The sequence below is a fragment of the Colias eurytheme genome, chromosome 20, assembly GCF_061535395.1.
Source record: "Colias eurytheme isolate Ceu_HAF_F1 chromosome 20, ilColEury1 Martin Lab GWU primary, whole genome shotgun sequence".
Classification (NCBI taxonomy): Eukaryota; Metazoa; Arthropoda; class Insecta; order Lepidoptera; family Pieridae; genus Colias; species Colias eurytheme.
In genome coordinates this window covers 9,520,888-9,536,100 of record NC_142999.1, presented here as the reverse complement: position 1 = coordinate 9,536,100, position 15,213 = coordinate 9,520,888, and the positions used below count along the sequence as shown (strand labels likewise).

At 32.9% G+C, this 15,213-nt stretch overlaps 3 protein-coding genes across 3 annotated transcripts in view; all 3 read right to left on the bottom strand.

Annotated features, from left to right (window-relative positions):
• The window catches only part of LOC149899874 (uncharacterized), a 73,843-nt gene extending 67,034 nt beyond the window's left edge, over positions 1-6,809 (bottom strand). The window contains exons 1-2 of the mRNA XM_090113722.1: positions 6,656-6,809; positions 133-828 (exon numbers count right to left, since the gene is read on the bottom strand). Of these exons, the coding sequence (XP_089969848.1) occupies positions 133-715 (583 nt within the window). The 5' untranslated portion in view covers positions 716-828; positions 6,656-6,809. The remainder of the gene's footprint in view (positions 1-132; positions 829-6,655) is intronic.
• A 3,998-nt stretch (positions 6,810-10,807) lies between these two features.
• On the bottom strand, positions 10,808-13,828 carry LOC149899873 (uncharacterized). Its single transcript, XM_090113965.1, has one exon. The coding sequence runs from the start codon at positions 13,826-13,828 to the stop codon at positions 10,808-10,810; it is 3,021 nt and encodes a 1,006-aa protein (XP_089970091.1).
• An 86-nt stretch (positions 13,829-13,914) lies between these two features.
• Positions 13,915-14,929, bottom strand: LOC149899872 (uncharacterized). The gene has a single exon (XM_090113967.1). It carries the CDS (start codon positions 14,836-14,838, stop codon positions 13,915-13,917), a length of 924 nt encoding a protein of 307 aa, XP_089970093.1. The 5' UTR covers positions 14,839-14,929.
• Between the last annotated feature and the right edge of the window lie 284 nt (positions 14,930-15,213).

Here is a 15,213-nt window from a genome sequence, read left to right as displayed (position 1 = left end):
GTTTGCAAGAATGACTTCGCGCACACCCGCGTTCGCGATAGCGAGCTATTAGACTCCGCCCGCCAAGCAGTGGATTTTTTTTTGTGTATCGTCTTAAGTACACTAATAAGACTGAAATAAATGAACACTCACCCTTACTAAATTTATCATCTTCACCCCACGCCTTCGGCACAGACAAGTTCAAAGGTTCGTCCTTCACAAACACACTATCACTGTTCCTACTACGCTGCAGCAACTGTTCCTGTAACCTATTCTGCACCAGCTTGTTCTCAGCCCTATCCTGACTCCGGTCAAACCGTTTCACACTCATCAACGAACTCACTGCCTTCCTGCTATCCTCCCTGTCGTTCAAACCCAGGATATACTCTATCGTATGTGGTGTTGGCTTTTTAGGCGGCTTCCCGTACACATGTGGATGCCACGAAAACTCGAACACGTCTTTACTGTCGTTATCGTCACTTTTACCACTCGACTGTACCGCACTATGCCACTGTTCAGCGTCATTATCTTCTTGCTTTTCACTGACTGTGTCGTCTACAATAACGTCTCTATCGTCTTCGACGTTGATCTTCTCGTCGGGGCTACATATGCCCTCGTAGTCTGCGTACGCGTCCGTGCCTATGTCCTGTATGTCCTGGCCGATCGGAATGTAGCTGGAGACCACCGTTTGCATGTCTGTGCTGTGCGTGTCCACCGAATCTTGTGTGTCGCTCATCTGTGTCTCAATATTACGTTCGTGAATAGTCTTGCATGTTTGTTTTTATGATTGTATCGTTTAATAACTCCGGATTGACGGCTCTTTTGATCTCCTTTGAAGTGCTGAGCTTCCTGTAACAAACGATATGTGTTTGATTCAATTAGACTTGGTTTCAGTTATTTTGGGAGCTCACTTAACATTCGAGAATTGCAACTCTATTACGAATACGGCTGATTTATTACTGCCTAATTATAGTTGGGACATTATTTAAATAGATTGCTAATATCTAAGGAGATTGATCTAAGAAAATTAATTCCTATGCATGATATAATTTGCGTGTTAATAATTTTTTAATTATATTTGAATAATTTACTACATAAATTCTGAACTTTCATATTAAAGTGGGTTCAACAGGGTCTTATATTGGTTGGACCTAAAGTATGATCATGCTACAGATTCCCTACTTTTAGTTTTGATTGCAAAGACTCTTTAAAATGTAACAATGTATAACTATTATATCCATTACTATGTTACGGATTACCCTATGACCGAATCATTCCAACAACCTGCCCACACCAAATCTCGTATAAATAATCAATTACAATTTAACAAAAAATAAAAATGTTGCTTCAAGCTATCAATAAGATAATAATGTACAGATAAATGCGCATTCGTAGTGTATCAACTATCAACATGAAACGCGAACACAAAACATTCGGTCAAGCGACCATTACTGAGCGTTGATTGATTTTTATTGGAGACTATTTAGGGTTGTCAATACGAACTTTTAGGAATTGGGAATTGGAAATAAATTGACTGAATAATACGGAGAATTAGTAATGAATTTAAGTAGACGAAATGAAAGTTTTGAAGATACATTATATATTAGAAATATAATTATAGATAGATTTTACTGTAAATTAAACGTAATGTTTTATGTATACAGTACAATAACTAACTGTAACCCACGGCGTTACTCGCGTACATTAACCGTCTAAAAGGTAGGTTCTAGACTATAATTTATCTCTGAAACACTCAGCTATTCATAGAGAAACAAACATTCATACATTCTTGCAAACTTTGGCGGTTATAAAATTGGTAGAAATCTAAATACGAATTCGTTGCTAAATACATAATTACTTAAAACTAGACATTTAGATATGTATGATAGCAAAATTGCCGGAAAATTTAAACGTTTCAAACTGAATACCATAAAGTGCGCGGTGGCAACCCTATGGATATTAAATTGCAACGAATCTGTATGTCGGCGGGTCTGAAATATCTTCATACGTATTCGGTTACAGAATTGTTTCTATTTTAGTATTTCATCAAGTGCGCTTTAAACGTTTTAGAGGTTTACATCTAAATAACAGGTACAGACTAAATAATTGTAACTTGTAAGGTAGGTAATTTGATTTCAAATTATGAAGGTAGTTGGTAAATGGTAGTTTAGTTTAAATCGTAGTTTAATATTAATGTGTGTGCATTTGTTATGGAAATTGAAGTTTTATAAAACAATTGTTTTTCACGTAAGTTATGTTTAATTTACATTTGACATATTATAATACCTAATTCGATAAAGTTTTCCAATAAGCCTCGATAGTTTAAAAAATTCTGTACATAGGTAACAACTAACAACAATAAATTACAAGAGGAAATTCCCTCATATTAAAGATATTAAAAAATGATTAACACGGCGTATTTACCATTATGTAAGTAGGTATTTGCAGTGTGTAGAAATAATAGACTTTATGAATATAGACTTCTTAATAATAATTCTAATAGGAAATCGCCACTTCCATCCACAATAATTAAACACACTATCCACCATTATAATTTCTTATCTTCCAACATAAAAGATGGTAAAGAAAATCAATAATCCAATATCGTAGGAGCAAGGAAATCCGCGCCGTGTGTGGCCCCTTTGATACACCCGACAACACATATATACATCACCACGTCATTTTACACCACAAAATTACACCTTAACAGCTTGTAATAAGAACGAACGTCTGAACAAAATTATGATTGTAATTTTTAATAGTCGGAAGTGGCGAATGTTTGACATTTGACAGAAAATCAAAGTGGACAGCATATTGCTACATTTCCTCGTATATTTTTGATTCCTTTGATTCAGCAGGATGTCTGCTGATGGCCGGACAGTTATTATAACGTATTCATAATATTATTATATGATACATGTTATATTTATGCAAGATGTCGCAATAAATTATTTTATAAGTTTGTTGGCAACCCTTATATTTCCAATAAAAGTTTCATCAGGCTACTATTGAAAGTTCCGTCAAAATTAGTGCATTCGTTAGTTATAGCCCGCAAAAACACACATACAGGCAAAATTTCAATAAATGAATTGTGTTTTATGTTTAATTTTCATTTATCTACCTGCTATTTAAACTTTAAAATTAAATATTATATTCTGTATAGAATTCCAGTGTCGTGGAGTACCTACAATACAACTTATGTTTTTTACACACATGTATTATGTACCTACATATTACCTATCTGATATATTTTAATATAAGTAGACAATTATTTCTTACAGAATTTCATAAAAGATAAAATTTTACTTTGCCCCGCGACAACAAAACTTGTAGGCTGTGCAATAGGGGATGAAATGAATGGCGGGATAAGATAAATGCACGTCAAATGGTAAGCTATTTTCTCGTAGATTATGTCTAAACTAAAATATCTATAAAACTAGCAATTTTTTGTACTAGAACCGGTATAAAAATTAACAAAGTACCTATAACCTATCCTACATAATATGTAGGTACGTGTCGTTATGTAAATTTCGACTACTGAAAGAAAAATACAAATTACTTCATTAAATTACTAAATCGGCTAGTTACTTACAAATTTCAAAGCTTATTTTTATACAAAAGTGTTCTTCTTCATACAATATACATGTTGAAAATTAAAAGGCAAGCGAACACACGGGTAATAGCCAGTTATCTAACCAGTACCTACAGAGAAACAATGAATGCATTCCGCGCAGTTTGCATCGGCGTTACAATTTCATTAATTGCGCTTACTTTATACATTTCATTGACGTCATTAATCATATAATATCTAATCAAACAAAAGATACACACACGCCATTTTTAATTCTATAACAAAAAGAATAAAGCACAAATTGCAATTGAATCTTATTGTATTCGTAATCTAATTAATAAATAAAATTAGGCACTTTTTAAATTAATAATTGTTAGGTTTAGTTATATTAATTTTGATTTGCTGAATTTGCATACAGGAAGAGTATGAACATTTTTATTTTAGTTAATGTACATACTTAATAGAAATAATTTAAGCGCTTAGTGTAGGGAAATAGTTATAACATAATATCAGTATTGAGAATTTAGATATTACTAGCGGCCCGCCCCGGCTTCGCCCGTGGTATATATGAAAAATAGATGTTGGCCGATTCTCAGACTTACCCGATATGCACAGAAAATTTCATGAGAATCGGTCCACCCGTTTCGGAGGAGTATGCAGACTAACATTGTGACACGAGAATTTTATATATAAGATAAGATGTACATGTTTCATAATTCATATAGGTTGCGAATATCGATAAAAGGGTTGAATTGTTTTTAAAGTTTATGTAACTATGTGAAATTCTTAATTAAACCACAACTTCAAAATTCTTGAGCAGATGTTCATAGAGTTATACGATCTTTTCAGAAAGTTTACTTATGCCTACTTTGCATTATAAATTATCACGCTTATTGACTCGTTTTAAATTCTAAGAAGTGTTTGTAAATCATATACTTAACTAACCTATACTATACGTAATTATTAATTGAAGTACCTATCTATACTAATATTATAAAGCTGAAGAGTTTGTTTGTTTGTTTGTTTGAACGCGCTAATCTCGGGAACTACTGGACCGATTTAAAAAATTCTTTCGGTGTTAGAAAGCTCATTTATAGAGGAAGGTTATAGGCTATATATCATCACGCTACGACCAACAGGAGCGGAGTCACGGGGGTGAAACCGCGGGGAGCAGCTAGTGTATATTTGTTTGTGCTATATATAATATATAGAAGCTCAGCTTTTGAAATACATAAGTTATCCATCTAAGGATAATAGTTAATAATTAGACAAAATCATTTAAAATTAACTTTAACTATCACTTGTAAAATATTAAAAAAAAAACAATACTCGATAATGATTTAATTTTTCTCTTATCTTAATTTGATTTCAATAGAGTCTATTTATTTATAATTTGCAATTATCTCTGAATCTTTCAATCCTATAAAGCTACAATTTGTAATATAAATAAGTAAATAAAAGAAATGGTTAAAATTCAAATTTACTTCAGTATATATCCAATCTTATATATAAAAATGAATCGCAAAAGGTAAGCGCATAACTCGAGATTGGCTGAACCGATTTCGATAATTCTTTTTTTATTATATTCCTTGAAGTACGAGGATGGTTCTTATGTAGAGAAAACGTAAACATGTACCACGGGCGAAGCCGGGGCGGACCGCTAGTAATATGTATAAACTATAAAGCGAATATGAATAATTATGAGGAAGTTATAGAATTCTGAATTAAGGTACGTACTCTTATACCAAATGTATGGAAATATACGCCAAGTAGGCTATCAGGGACATTATCAGCAAGCGTGGAAACCGGCCGGAAATGTCCATAAAGAGAAAAGATTTAAGGAAACTTGATAGAAATCTATATAAAACTAGCGGTCCGCCCCGGCTTCGCCCGTGGTACATAATTACGTTTTCTCTACATAAGAACCATCCTCGTACTTCAAGGAATATAATAAAAAAAGAATTATCGAAATCGGTTCAGCCGTTCTCAAGTTATGCGCTTACCAAATACCAACACATTTTGGGATTCATTTTTATATTATAGAAGATAAAAGGTAAATTTTCAGCGTATATATTTCATTGAAAGAACTAAATCAATACACGCACACAACGATTCTTGTTACATTTTTAAACTTTTAGATAAGGTTACATCTTTTAAACTATGCAACGGATTTAGGTGCGACTTTTTTTAATAGATAGGTAACCTAGGTTCTCAAGGAATGTTTTAGAACATCACGGGCGAAGCCGCGGGTGACAAATTGGTTAATGTATTTTAATCTTAGACAATAATCAATTCAATCAATAATCAAACAGACAAATTTATGACATACGTAATTATTAATATGTATAACAAATCCGCTTTAAATAAATCGCATAATCTATTTTTTATCAAAATTTATTTAAAAGACATGATTGTACTTCTTGCTGTAATTTTATTTACTTACTCGGAAATATTTTCACAAGTAAAGCATTGATTTTTGAGGGTTTCCTATAGTTACATACATACATATTATATTATACAATAAATAGTACCTATGTAACTATTATTTTTAATATCACACCATCAACCATCCCAATAAAAATATCGACGTTTTAAATGGATAATGTTTCATCAAAGCCATTATCAATAAAGATACAATAATATAAATTACTCCTTTGTGTTACTATTATTGTAAAAGTTAGGTACCTAGGTGTATCGCTAAAATATTTTTTTTACATTTTGAGATTTGTTCAGTAAACAATGACATAAGAACAACAGACTGAACTTATCTCGATGAAATTTGGCATAGATATAGATTATTATAGTCCGGAATAGCTCATAGACTAAACCGCGGGAGATATCTAAAAAATAAATAAAGTAAATATTTTGATAAAAATGTCAATAATTACATAATGAATAGGCTACAATCAAAATATTTAATTACTCATGGTAATCATGCATATCATTGACATACCTAATTAATCAAACGGATTAACGTTCAGGAATTCCCAAAAAAAATAAAAACAAACGATTATTTTCCGTCACAGATAACCGCTTATAATATAGATGTTATTGAACCATTATAATCACTTAGCACGGTATTAATATCTCGATTAATTATCTCACCTGACCGGTTCGGAATCCGTGACAATCACAACACGTAAAAAGGTCACAGAGTAAAAAGCTTGAGCAATCCGTCAATTAGCGCGTTTCCGAACGTCAACGCATTATGGCGGGAACAATGGACCGGGGCGAGCGGTGCTAACGCGACGATCCTCACAGTTAGACTAACTCACATCCAAATCGCTTAATTTTATGAGTTGTTGCCTTCTCCACCCCCTCGCTGTTAGCGGCGACGTGACTTTTGTAAGACGCACACTTTTGTAAGAAGCACATTGAACGAACAGTAGTTCGTAGTGTCAATGTGCTTATTCTTTTTATATTTTATAGTTTCTAATGAATGTTTTGTATATTTTACTAAATTAACAGCAACATATGGAATTTATTTAAATCAAGGTCTTGTATATTTAACGAAGTAAAAATAAATCTACAATGGATTAAATAAACGTCACATTGAGTTCGGCAAAAATTAGGTAAGATTTATTTATAATTTTTATCTAACATTTACCGCTTAGGGGCCGTTCAAGTATTACGTGAGCAGATTTCTTACCATTTTTTACCCCCCCGCCCCCCTTGTCATCAAAAGTAAGCAAAGCACTTACCCCCTCCCCCTATGCTTACGTAAACATTTTTAGTAATAAATATTTTTTTATATTGTTATTTTTAAAATAGGAAAATTCATGAAAATATTAGGTTTAACTGATACACATAGAGTAAATTACAAAAAAATATAATCAGAAATAAAGAACATAACTAAGAATATTTTCGGAACACATTACGGAACAATACGGAACAGTCTTCAGTCCATGTTATCGATGACATTGGATTGCTGCTCAGTGTTGTGAGTCTGCTCACTTTCATCCGATTTTGGAATGTCTACGTCACTCTCATCGAGCTATTCAAATCTTGGTGCTCTAAATTTTGAATAATGCACATCAGATCATCAAATAATTAAAACGTTAAACTTTGGCTAATTGCATCAACATAAACACAAATGATAACTTTCAATGCTTACAATACGTTTAGAATCCAAACAAAACAATACTGATAGATGCGCACTTGCAGCCGGCCAGCACGAGAGTGAATTATTAGACAAATTCACAAGTGAATAGTAATTCCCCTAATCAGTTCTCAAAGCGAGTGCCTACGCATATGTATTATTTGCGGGAATCCCTGAAAAAACTTAAATAACTAACGATGACGTAATCATCATCTAGACCCCCTCACCCCCCATGTCATCCAAAATAAGCAAAACAGAGACCCCCCCCACCCCGCCTTGGTGCTTACGTAATACTTGAACGGCCCCTTAGCCCTAGTAGACGTATCTTAAAAATGAGTGCCTGTTTTATTTTTTTTGGTTCATTTTCATATGATATGATTTTTTTATTACATGCAAGAGGAATATTACGACGCTGATGTTTCAGTGCAACTTAACTTGTATTAAATGAGCGTAAGGATAGGTACGGTACAAGGTACGGATCTTTCAACGAAAATGACTGTTCATAATTACTATCAAATCAAAACACTCTAAGGTGCACCAAACTGTACTGAAATACAAATAAATTTAACAGATATCAGAAGACCTATATTTAATAGTCAATTAATAATTTGTCATCTAACGATTATCATTTCCCGATAACTTTTAACGCTTGTATCCATTACACACACCTTGTTCCAAATATAATTATCAGTGAACATCTATATGTTATTGTTAAAAGTGTCTAATAAAATAACGGCTATATGTTGTTATCTAGCAAATGAATCAACGATACTTAATATATTATTTAGTGATAAAGATATCAAATGGCGTTAACGTATTAGCAGATAAGGCTAGCTTCGTTTTTATTGATTCTATATCGATTTAGTTATGTGCTTGATAATTATAAGCTTCCTTGATATGTTGTTTTCAGATTTTAATGCATACGTTTAGGAATTATATAATTTTATTGTTATGTTTACTGACAGACTTGATAAAAAGGATAGTCAGCTGATTAAAATACGCATGCGCATTATGAATGAAACTTACGTTTATCAAAATATCAACAAATTTTTACAATTAAAAAGGGTTCTTTTTAAGTATTTGAATGCAAATTATAACTTTTCACTTTTCACTTAACGTGATATTTAATCATCACGTAAAAAATATACATGGTCAGATGGAATAATATTGGAACTAAAACATGAACAAACATGCAGACACATAGTACATATTTTTAATAACAAAATAAATTTTACATTGGAATTTTTGCTACTTTTATAAGAAGTCTCAAATATCTTTTAATTATATTGATATGAAAAAGAACAAAGCTTGGATTAAGCTAATACTATTCACGTATTAAAAATAGACGATTAGAATTTAATTCGATCATAAATACCATATTATCAAACGAATTATTTTTATCAGTGTTGCCTATTTAATAACTATTAATATGTTTATTAAACATTATCTGAAGAACAAAACAAGTAATAAACTACTTTTTATCAAACGAGATAGACAAAGTTAATATTAATCTATTTTCTTTTACTTTTCCAATTTAATTTTTACATATTATCATCAAATATATAGTTACTTACTTATATTATTTGTTAAAACTATTAATCATTCCAAAATAAACTACATTTTAGAACATAACACAGTGCATTATTCGTAAATGATAAAAAAACTTAACAATCTTAATGTGACGGCATTACAAAGTCACTTCTCACAAAGCGTTTAGCGCGAGCACAGTAGCAATAACTCAGCGCAGGAAATCACGTCATCGCTCTATTACAGCACGCATACAGCTACACGCTCACGCACACTCCGACAATTCTATAATGATACGTGTGATCCGAGCGCTAGTTTAAATTGCGGGGTTTTGAAACAATTTGTAATTTTGAAAGTGAAATTAATTTCGATTTGGTTTAATACAATTCTGATATCAGACATGCAAATGTGGCCACTTTTTATGTGAAGTTTGTATTCTCGTATACATGACTTATCATTTACTGTTTTCAAATAGCTATTTCACAAGCTCCGTAGCGTAGGTATAATTTGTTTTATACTTACAACAAATATCTGCCCCAAATTCTTTTCTTTTCCAATATTAAAAGAAAGACTTGAAATGGGTGAATCCTTCATCAAGTTCATAACGTAAATTTAAGAAATGGAACAGTTTATAGCACTGCAAATTATATACAAAAAATCTTGCCATAGAATTCTCTTGCATTTTCACTACAAACATATTATTCAAAAATCCCGTTCCAATATTTACAAAAAACAAACTCCAACAACTTCATTAAAAAGTCGCACCCTCATTCAGCGCATGTTCTATACCGCTAATTGTGTGCGTATCCATCAAGTTAATACACAGTAACCGTTTGACATGTTAACGATATTTTGTGTGTGTGTATATGTTTGCGTGCTTCACCAAATACCTGTATTTGTTTAGCGCCCTAATGGCCAATAAGCTCACTCAAATTCAAAGTGTACTCAAATTTGATAAAGCTCCAAAAATAATTAAATAATATTTTACAAATATTTCAGGACATTTTTCACACACGGCACGATCTGATCCCATACTAAGCTTTTTCTTGTGTGGAAACAACTGACACGTACTGTATAATATATAATATTATATACATTTATATAGATAATTAACAGCCAGACGCAGAGGTAACATCGATGTTCATCACATAAATATTTGCCCTGGATGGGAATCGAACCCACGAGCTCTGGCTTCGAAAAGCTACCGAAGAAGAACAACAGAAAAATTAAAGTACCTAAATCTCGACTCAAACTCATGCTCAACTTAAACTTAAGCTCTATTCAATTCAAGTAATACTTAGAATATAACATAGGGCCAACATAACTTAATCTCATCTCAACTCAAGTAACAATTCAATTTGTTCAAACTTAAGCTAGGCTTTCAAGTATGACAAACTTGGAAGTTATTTTTTTTATTTTATTGAAATTATTCTTACAAATTATTACAATAACTTAAGTCTAAGTCCCACAAAACTGCACATGCAGTTTGTCTGTGGGATCAAGCCTATAACTAAATATATTATATAAAATATCTATATATCTATCTATAACTAAATATATTATATCATATTATTATCTGTTATAAAATATAATATTAAGTGAATAGGTATATCTATTCATGAGCTTGTGTTTTAGCATTCTATTGACTGAAGAAGGTGTTTCCTTAATAATCTTTTAAATTTGTGAATGTTTGCTTCTGTTCGTATGTACTCTGGTAAGCTATTGAGAAAATATGGTAAACGTTTATCTAGAGTTCGATCTCCAAAATAATTGTTGACTCTAGGTACTTCATATTTTCCTGAGGTCACTGACCTCGTTGTATGATTGGTATTTAACAGATTAAGAGAAGGAATAGAGCTATGGTTGTTTACAGCAAGAAGATATTTGTGCTTAAGGCTGACTGGAAGAATATTACAAAATTTGAATAGCATTCTATAGTTATGTTTATATTTATGTTTTATTTTTTTACTCACCAAGAGTTTTAAGAATCTAATTTGCATATTTTCTAATTTGTTTAAGTTAGTTTTAGTAGTAAGTCCATAACAATCAAGAGAATAACTAAGTATTGAATCCACAAGAGCCATGTACAGACATTTTAAAGTCTTTATAGGAACTTTGTAACTTATATGATAGAATTTACCTAACAATACTTTTAATTTATCATATATATAGTCTATATGTGTAGTCCAAGAAAAATGTTCATCTACCCTCATGCCCAGATATGTGACAGTTTTCACGCGTTCAATCGGTTTACAAATACAATTTTTAAATTGATTATGGATGCATTCAAAAGTGTGGGTGAACATGGAATGTGTTTGACTGAGAGGTAGGTATGGTGAATGTACGATTAGAAGCTTAGTTTTATCAGTATTTAATACTATTCCATTGTCATGTGACCATTTGACTACTGCATCTATATCAGTCTGTACGAGCCGGCAGGTCTCCGTGAGGTCCGTACCCGCGCGCATAGCACATAAGTCGTCTGCGAACATGTGTGCTGAACAATGTTTCAATACACCACACAGACTGTTTACGTGCATAAGATAGCACACAGGCCCGCAGCCTGAACCTTGAGGGACTCCGCACTGAACCGCTTTCCCGTCACTGAAAGTGTCCTCTATTCGAACTTTAAAAGATCGTGATGTAAGATAGTCACGGAACCAATTGTTAAGGGGCTCTACGACCCCGCACTCCTCCATTGCGTTTAAAAGGGTATTCGTTTCTAAAGTGTCAAACGCCTTTTTAAAATCGAATAACACTGTTACAACAAAGTTTTTATTATGAAGGTGTGAATTTATTTCGTTTGTAAAGTTAGATAATAAGGTGTTTGTACTTTTTCCTTTTTGAAATCCGTGTTGACATGAATTTAATATACTGTTTTTTTGAAGATAATTACTGAGTTGATTAATAATACATTTTTCTATAATTTTGTCTACACTAGATAATATAGCAATGGGTCTGTAATTAGAGTAATTATTACGGGTTCCTTTTTTGAAAACTGGTCTAACTATTGCTTCTTTTAACTTGTTTGGGAATATATGTTGTTTTATTGACATATTAATTAATCTCGCAATGACTGGGCTTATTTGGTTCACTACAATCTTAAGATCAGACATGCGCACTAAATCACTACCTGGTGCCTTATTGATGTTCATATTACTTATAACTTTTTTAACTTGTGTTTCGCTAACAGGTTGCAATCTCATGCAAACGTCTGCCTTTTTTACATAGTCCTTCCTATCGAGCCAGACATCATTACATGAATGTTTTATTTGGGAAATTTCGTCTGTAAAAGTATTTGAAAAGTTATTACATATTTCTTTGGTACTACCCTGTTTACTCATATTATTAAGTATAAAACTATCTAGACTAGATCTTTCTTTCCCCATTAACATATTTATTCTTTCCCACAGTTTTTTTATATTTCTATTACAGTCTAATATACTCTGTCTGTCGTATTCATTTCTACATCTATTTATAGTTTTTGTACATTTATTCCTGTATTTAGTGTATTCAAGTCTTTTTAACATATTTTTTGGTTCGTTACTCCATATTTTAAATAGTCTATCTCTTTCTAGTAGCATTTTCTTTAAATTACAATTTATCCATGTTTTATTATTTCTATTGCTAGGCCTTATTATTTTAGTCTTATAAGAGTCGTTATATATATTATTAAATAACTTAGAAAACTCGTTATACAATTTTAAAGGACACGAAATAGTCATTAAGTGACTAAAATCAGTAGACAATAGTTTATCCCTTACTAGACGGTTGTCAAGAACGCGCCGGCGCACAGGTGCGAGGGGCCTCGACAGGGTGGAGGCCTCGTATCGCGCGGCGGAGGCACGGTTCCATTGTATCGATGCAGCTACATAATAATGATCCGATATTTTATGTTCAATAACAGCAGAGTTGATAGTACTCGTAATAGGTACTCGTGTGTAAATGTGATCTAAGCAAGATTCGACAATTTTTTCTGATACAATTTCTTTACGCGTTACTTTATCGATGCACTTAGTGAAACCAAACTCTGACATTATGGTCTCGTATTCAATGACATGATTATTTTCTTTGTTTAACAAATTAATATTTATATCCCCGCAGATTATTACGTTCTCTTTGCTCGGAAAAGATTCAAGTAATGTATGTAAGTCTTCAAGAAAATGTACAATTTTATCCTGTCTTTTAATTTTTGGCGGCCTATAAATACCTATTACGTGCAATATCTCGTCGTTATGGTGCAGTACAATGGGAACGCACTCCGCCGCTCGCATGGTGATAGCGCGCGCTCGGTTGTCAACCTGTGCGCGGAGCCCTTCCCGCGAATACACCAACACGCCCCCCCCGCTACGTCCCTCACGAGTATAACTATTTATATTAAAACCTTTTATATTATAAAAACTTAACATAGAAAAGTTTATATTTGGTTCGGTTACAATCAGTATATCGATATGGTTTAAGTAACTTTCCAGCGTTAGTAGAAGTTCACTAAAGTTTTTCTTCATTGAGCGAATATTGACATGCATCAAACATATTTTATCTTTGCTATTGTAGGTATTTTGTATGGTAGATATCCATGTATCAAATCTATTTTCTTTAACGGCGTTTATTGAATCCTCAGATATGGATTCGATATTATTTAGAAGGGTCATTATAATGGTGAATTTATACAATTTAAATCAGAATAATTAGTAATTTGTGATTAGGTAACTAAATACCTATATACTAACGCATTAACCTACTTATTTTTGAGTAAATCACGTATGTCAGATTCGGATCTCAACCATGAGGACTTGTCGCCTTCAGCCTTTTTTACGAGTACTTTCCCGTTGACCACCCATATGTATTTGTAGGACCCGGTGAGCTGCTTCTTCGTATTCCATAGTAGAGATCGTGTGGCTTTAGTTAGATCTTCGTTTATGTAAACTTTATTCAGTTTTGTTCCTCCTGTTACCATGCTGCTGTTAACCTCGGAGAGTTTGCGGCGCTGAGCCAGCCAGTTGTCACGGGTGCCAGTTCCAGAGGTCCTGAAGCCCACGGTGATGGGGGCTGGTTTATCATCCTGCTGCTTTCGCTGCGGGCCTCGCCTCACCCATTCGATATCGTCACAGCTAACATCTAATAGTTTTCCTATTTTATTTACTACTTCCTTTACGTTCTCACCTGGCACCTGCTCAATTCCTACAATCTCTAAATTGTGTTTTCGCGTATTTTGTTCAATTTCGTGCACTTTTTGTTCTAAGGCAATGTTACACTTTTCTAGATATACGCATTTATTGGAAATTGATGTTACTGTTTTTTCAAGTTTATTAATTTTTGCATTTGATATTTCCTGCTCCGCTAATAAGGTATCGTATTTCTCCGACAACATACTCATGCTTTGTTTTATGTCATCCAAATGCTTTTTCAATCCGGGTATAACGCTAACTTTTTTCTGTATGTCCTTTAGGATTTGCTGAAGGCCCTGTTTTACTTCTTCTCCCTCCTCATCTTCGGACTCGTCTTCTTCGCAATTGTTGCAATATATGCGGTTTTTGCCGGCTTTTAGATCGGCTGCTAAACCCTTTACGCATCCTTTGTGAAAAGTACCTTGACAGAGGCCTTGACACACGAAATGAGCTCCTTTTTTAGATAGAGTTTTTTTACACTTTTGACACTCCATAGTATATAATTTTAAACACGATAAACGATAAACACGATAAACACTAACTCGAGACGACTATTTATATACACTAGACTGCACGATCGTCGCAATAGTCCTGCACGAATTTTTATTTGAAAACTTTACATACTTTCGTAAAACAATTTCGTAAAAGTTAAATGCGGTAAAGAAATGAGGAACACTCCATCATTTTTATATGAAATAATTTCACATTTTCACCCCATACATTTCATCAACATGTCATAATTTAGATGAAAGTGTTATTTAAATCGATTTAGTACTTTGAGTCTTTGAGGACCATTTACTTATTTAGTTCTTTTTTTTTTCTGCAAATTTGTCAGCATCAAAAGTAAATACCTATTACCTATTAAAAAA